Source organism: Salvia miltiorrhiza, chromosome 6 (assembly GCF_028751815.1).
Source record: "Salvia miltiorrhiza cultivar Shanhuang (shh) chromosome 6, IMPLAD_Smil_shh, whole genome shotgun sequence".
NCBI lineage: Eukaryota > Viridiplantae > Streptophyta > Magnoliopsida > Lamiales > Lamiaceae > Salvia > Salvia miltiorrhiza.
In genome coordinates this window covers 29,356,970-29,362,623 of record NC_080392.1, presented here as the reverse complement: position 1 = coordinate 29,362,623, position 5,654 = coordinate 29,356,970, and the positions used below count along the sequence as shown (strand labels likewise).

General features: G+C 34.9%; 1 protein-coding gene across 1 annotated transcript; it reads right to left on the bottom strand.

Annotated features, from left to right (window-relative positions):
- Nucleotides 1-2,397: 2,397 nt before the first annotated feature.
- LOC130989025 (homeobox-leucine zipper protein ATHB-40-like) lies at nucleotides 2,398-5,402 on the bottom strand. Its single transcript, XM_057913020.1, has 3 exons — nucleotides 5,209-5,402; nucleotides 4,488-4,795; nucleotides 2,398-2,744 (listed from the first exon to the last, which is right to left on the bottom strand). Exons 1-3 carry the CDS (start codon nucleotides 5,303-5,305, stop codon nucleotides 2,526-2,528), a joined length of 624 nt encoding a protein of 207 aa, XP_057769003.1. The 5' UTR covers nucleotides 5,306-5,402; the 3' UTR covers nucleotides 2,398-2,525.
- Nucleotides 5,403-5,654: the final 252 nt, after the last annotated feature.

The following is a 5,654-nucleotide window of genomic DNA, read 5'->3' as shown; positions in this document are numbered from 1 at the left end:
ATGTATTCCATAGATATACCATACGCACAATTAAAGGGAAAAATTCACTCAAAACAAGGGAAGGAGAAGAATCTTCATCATCGCAATAACAAATGGGGATGGAACCACTGACGGTGTAGCCTCTGGATCTGCCGACAACCCGTCGCTAACCATACTTCATCCCAATTTTCCTCACATAATAGAGAACATTTGTAGTTAGTCAAAATCAAGAGTGTGAAAGGATGTATTCATGACAAAATCAGTAATCCTCACAATAAAACATGGGCGTCGATAGATCGACTGTCGGGCCATGGGTGAAGCTTAGCCTCTCGCATCGCCACACTTAGCTTCGATCTCCTTCGGGCTGATCCACGAGCCATTAGTGTTCGCAGTAAGTGCTTCGTCAGTTGACCAAGGGAAATAGGCCTCCAACGGCACCTACCAAAGGGATAACGAGTCTTCGAATTCGAGAATATCCTCAATACTCAGATATCGCTCCCAATTAGACTTTATCTTGACGGTAGCTTTGTTTCAAGGTACGTGACACCGGGAAGGCCGAAATAAAATTAGGGTTTCACTCAATACTCTTGGAGGCCCCACGAGTAGAGAGAGGACGACGCGAGGGTGGAAATGAGTGAAGAGAGGCAACAATTAGGGTTTCCACTAGAGGGGTGGAGGTGACATACAATGGAGAGAGAGAGAGAGAGAGAGAGAGACCAAGTGTGATTAGGGTTAGTTTATGGTTTGGAGTATGTATGGGTAGGTTAATTTAATTTTATAATGAAACTTTAATTATGGCCCAAATTTAGAAACGGATCATGTTATTTGGGATAATCTAATAAAAATAAGAGGCACTCTCTCGTGCAACTGTTGCACCGTGCAACTGGTTTCTAAATGACACTACTTCATCATACAAATCACACTTGAAGATCTTCAAGTGTCATTTGTATGTTGAAGTAGTGTCATTCGGAAATGTTCAAGTGTCATTTTCCGAATGAAGTAGTGTCATTCTGGAAACCAGTTATACGGCGGTTGCACAGGAGTATTTGTGAAAAAATACATGCTATGAATAGGAAGGTGGAAGTACTTATTTTGTTCCAAAATTTCCATTACTACACCTAGATATATAAGAAAGAAACAATGTAGTCAAATGGCCATAATGAAGATTGAAAATCAATTTTTGGCCCTTAATCTTAAAACATCAAAATATGGCCATTAATAAGGTGGTATGCCTAATTTGCCCTTTTTACTCGGCCGCTGGGGTGATTGCTCGGCCGCTGGAAGCTTATGGGTGAGTTGCACGCTCGCGGGGAAAAGCCAACGCCCTCTGCGCGTATGGCACTTATGGCACCATAAGTGCCATATGCATCATTTTATTACTTGGTTTTATTTTGGAGTTTCGTTGGCACTTATGGCACTAATAGTGCCATAAGTGCCAAAAGGACCATTTTAAACACTTCCCCGTAGGGTTTAGATGTTCGATTTAGGGTTTAGATTATCCATTTATGATTTCTTGATTCTAGTATTGTTGTTTTTGTTGCACGTATGGCACTTATGGCACTAATAGTGCCATAAGTGCCAAAAGGACCATTTTACTTGGTTTTATTTTGGATTTCCGTTGGCACTTTTGGCACTAAGTGCCAACGGAAATCCAAAATAAAATCAAAGTAAAATCTTGGCACTTATGACACTAATAGTGTCATAAGTGCCTAACCCGACCCGGCACGCGGCCCGCGTGCTTGATCCTACCCGGTCCGCCTCATTGAGGATAAAAACGTCCAAATCAATAAAAATGGCCAAATTTTATGTTTTTTCAATGTGTGGCCATAAATTGTGTTTTATGCTTCATTTTGGCTACTTCAAAATTTTACTCTATAAGAAATATGAGTTGAGATCCAGTGTCTCACAATTTTATATGTGTACCACTATGTCTCATGCTTATATCTATTATTTTAAAAATATTTTTTATAAAAATAAAATTTATTATAATACTATGAATCATATTGAAGTTTTATTTCAAAAAAATAAATTTTTTAAAAAGTATATACCATGACTTTGAATTTATCAACCTATTATTAGCTAATAAAAGTGAAATTAAATGATAAAAAATAATTATATACCCTAAATTAATGGAATAAACCCTAGTTAATAATCACAAAATTAATCTAAAGTATATAAAGTTGAAATTGAAGAAAATATGCATAAAAAATTAAATAAAATTGAAAGTGGAACACAAAGTGTGACATAAAGTGTGGTACTGTGAATCTCATTCGAAGAAATATCAGATGGTGCAAAAGACAGAATAATGACAAGAGATAGGACAAACTAACGACATTAGTAGTCAAAAAGCAAGTTATGCTAGTGACAATTAATTACTGTCTAATAATTAATGTTTTGGTACGTACTGAAAAACACCTATCCATAAAACGAAAGGATAAAACTAGAGAGATTAATTTACATTAGTTGTTAATATATACATATTGAATGTCTCTCATATTCCCACTCTAATGCAGATTACAAATTAGTTATATGATAATTTAATCTAATTACATGTAATAGAGATTATCCCACTCCATTCCATGGGCAGAGTAGTTTTGATCAGAAGTGTAAAACACATTCTCTAATCCTTCCATTCCAAATTCCCCAAGAAAAGGTGCTCCTACTTCCATTGAGAAGGACGAACATGGACTATTGCTCGAGAAGCCGTCCGAGAGCCTCTGTATTTCCTTCTCCGCTTCATGGAGTTGTTCCTTTAGCTTCAGAAGCTGTACGGTAATCGCACCACTTATTATTAATTTAATTAGGCCTACTCAAATACCAAATCAAAATACTTCCAACAAACACATACTAGCGCTGCAGATTTTCATAAGGGAACATACATCAAAGTAGTCGATTAAATATATAAAGACAAACAATAATTATAAATATAAAAAACATAAGAAAATAATTATTTTTTGGCTTAAAGTATTGCTTATCCCCAATTGACGAATTCAAAACTAAATTCACAATCAAAGCTTTCTTAATTCTGAATTATTTTTAAATAGGGTAGTTCACAATTAAAAATAAATTTGGTTGTGAATTACCCATTATATTAGGTAATTCACATCCAAACATATTCTAAATTTGTGAATTGTACTATTTAAAGAATAATTCACAACTAAATCTATTATAAGTTGTGATTAAAGGATAAAATAGCAAAAAAAAAAAAAACATTTTTTATGTTAATACTTAATAGGGTGTACTTGATATCTTTATTATTTAAAAAATAATTATTTTACTAGTCTACTATTTTCATAAATACAAAATAAGAATAATAATTCCAGCAAAAGTTTAGTATATGTAAACATACACATCAACTTGTAACTTAATAATGGGAGATTCACTTATAGGTTTTAGTTCAAATTAAGATTTTAAAATGAAGAATATCATCTGACAAGTTGTTGTGGTGGGGATGGATCCTACGCGTACACGTGGCAGGGAAAGGCATGTGCAGCACCATCAAGGCTACCCACAACTTAGCATTATCCATCTTAAACAACAAGGTACAAACCTGAGCATTATTAGTACAATTCTTTGCCTCCTTTATCTCATTGCCCTTTAGAATTTTCTTTTTTGGCAAAAATAAAATGAGAAATGATTTTTCAAGGCTAGGGTGCATGCATCTTGATTGATGTATCCAGTTTTCTTACTTTCCTTATCTCACCCCCCCCCCCCCCCAAGTTTATAATTAGTTATGTTAATTTCCTCAATACACAGGCATGATTCATCATGTAATACATATTTCCCTTGACATATTTATACGTGATGGAGCATCACTAGACTAAACTAAATCAAGAATAAGCTCACATATAGTTGGCTGATATCGACGAGAGGAAAGGATATTAATATTTACGAGGAATGACATGATATATATACTAATTGTGAGCATTGCTCACATTTTATAGTTTATCATTTATTTTAGTTTTAACATTTTAAAAAGTATTCTTCATGTCGTTAAATTTATACATTATATAAAAATCAAAGCTAGATTTGTTCATTCTCCCTATAACTTCAAATAAACAAATAAAAAAACAGAATGGGCGAAAACTAATTTTTATGCCCACGATAAAACTAATGACATCAAAAATATTTTCCAAAGCATTAGAATTAAAATAAGCATATTACTTCCTGAATGAAGTGGATATGTATTTTAAGAAAAATTAATTTTGTGTATTTGGTGAGGAATAAGGGGCTCAATTTTGTTTTAAAAGTATCATAGTAATTAATAAAATTACGTAGGTCCAAATAACAATATGCATAAATATATTGGAATTTGAAGGGTTGGAAAGAAAGAATAGGATGTGAATTTGTAAACGAACAAAAAAAGTAGGGTAAATTAAAAAAAATTATGAAGTAAGAAAGTAATGCTAACATAGAGTAAACGGAAGGAAGCCTAAGAATATAGAAGAGGATTAATAAAATAAAGGTTATTGGCGTATAAATACACCAACTTTACGAGAATATAATACCTCGGTCTCAAGGCGGCATTTGTGGAGGACGGCGGTGTGGTGGTCGGACTTGAGCTTGGAATACTCCTCGTGCAGCTTGTTGCTCTTCCACCTGGCCCTCCTGTTTTGGAACCACACCGCCACCTGGCGCGGGTCGAGTCCCAGCTCCGCCGCCAGCCTCTCCTTCCTGTCCGACTCCAGTTTCTGCTCGCTCCCGAAACACTCCTCCAGCATCTTCACCTGCTCCGAGCTCAGCTTCCTCTTCCGCATCACTCCCTCAATCCCTTTACTCTTCCTGCGCCGCCGCCTCGCCTTCGTCTTCGCCGCCCCTGCATACCAAAATGCATGAATACCTCCACTTTCTTAAAACAAATATCCTTGATGAATTTATATTTAATTTTGACTTGAAATTTTTCAAATTAACTTAAGCTTCAGTTTGATGACAACAGATTTTGCATAGATAATTTTACGTTATAAGAATGATTTTTTTTTTAAAGATTCCCGTTTTATTGGGTACACCTATCAATATAACGACTTATAATATTTAAATTTTTATTATAATAATACGTTGCAGCTCAATTATTAAGACGTGCCATAATCAGTTCAATTAATCATGCCATGGATGATCCTTAAAAATATAATGATAATAAGACATGCAGCTACATACGTATATATATGTGTGTGTGTGTGTGTGTGTGTGGGGGGTGAGTGTAGAGAGTAATAATTAGTACGTTACACTGACCAGGTTGAGGTACAAACTGGGTGTATATCCCATCAGGATCAGGATAATACTGAGAAATGAGTGGCATCTGTTCATCAACTAGAGCTTCAGGGTTCATCCTCTCTCTCTCTAAGATATGTAGGACTTTTTGAGTTGCAAATTTGAGTATAGGGGAAGGGAGGAAAAGAAGTTGGTGCTATCTTCGGAGGACTTTGGGAATAGGAAGCTTTATTTATAAAACTGAATGAATGAAATTAGTCCTCGTCGTACGCCAAATATCGATAATGCCATTGTCCAAATTTTGCACGCCTAAGAGGAGAAATATAATTTGATTTTTTAATTACTTTATCCGTTCACGAAAAAGAGTCTCATTTAAGGATGGACACATGTTTTAATAAAATTGATGCTAACAGAATAAATGTATACAATTTGTAGGGATTGTTTTAGTACAAAAAAAAAATACAATA

Bases quoted from the DNA above. Each gene is read 5' to 3' on its own strand.
- LOC130989025 (XM_057913020.1), bottom strand. From the start codon at position 5,305: ATGAACCCTGAAGCTCTAGTTGATGAACAGATGCCACTCATTTCTCAG. The intron at 4,796-5,208 runs GTCAGTGTAACG...TTTGGTATGCAG, and splicing joins CCAGTTTGTACCTCAACCTG to GGGCGGCGAAGACGAAGGCG. The intron at 2,745-4,487 runs GTATTATATTCT...ATTACCGTACAG, and splicing joins AATGCCGCCTTGAGACCGAG to CTTCTGAAGCTAAAGGAACA.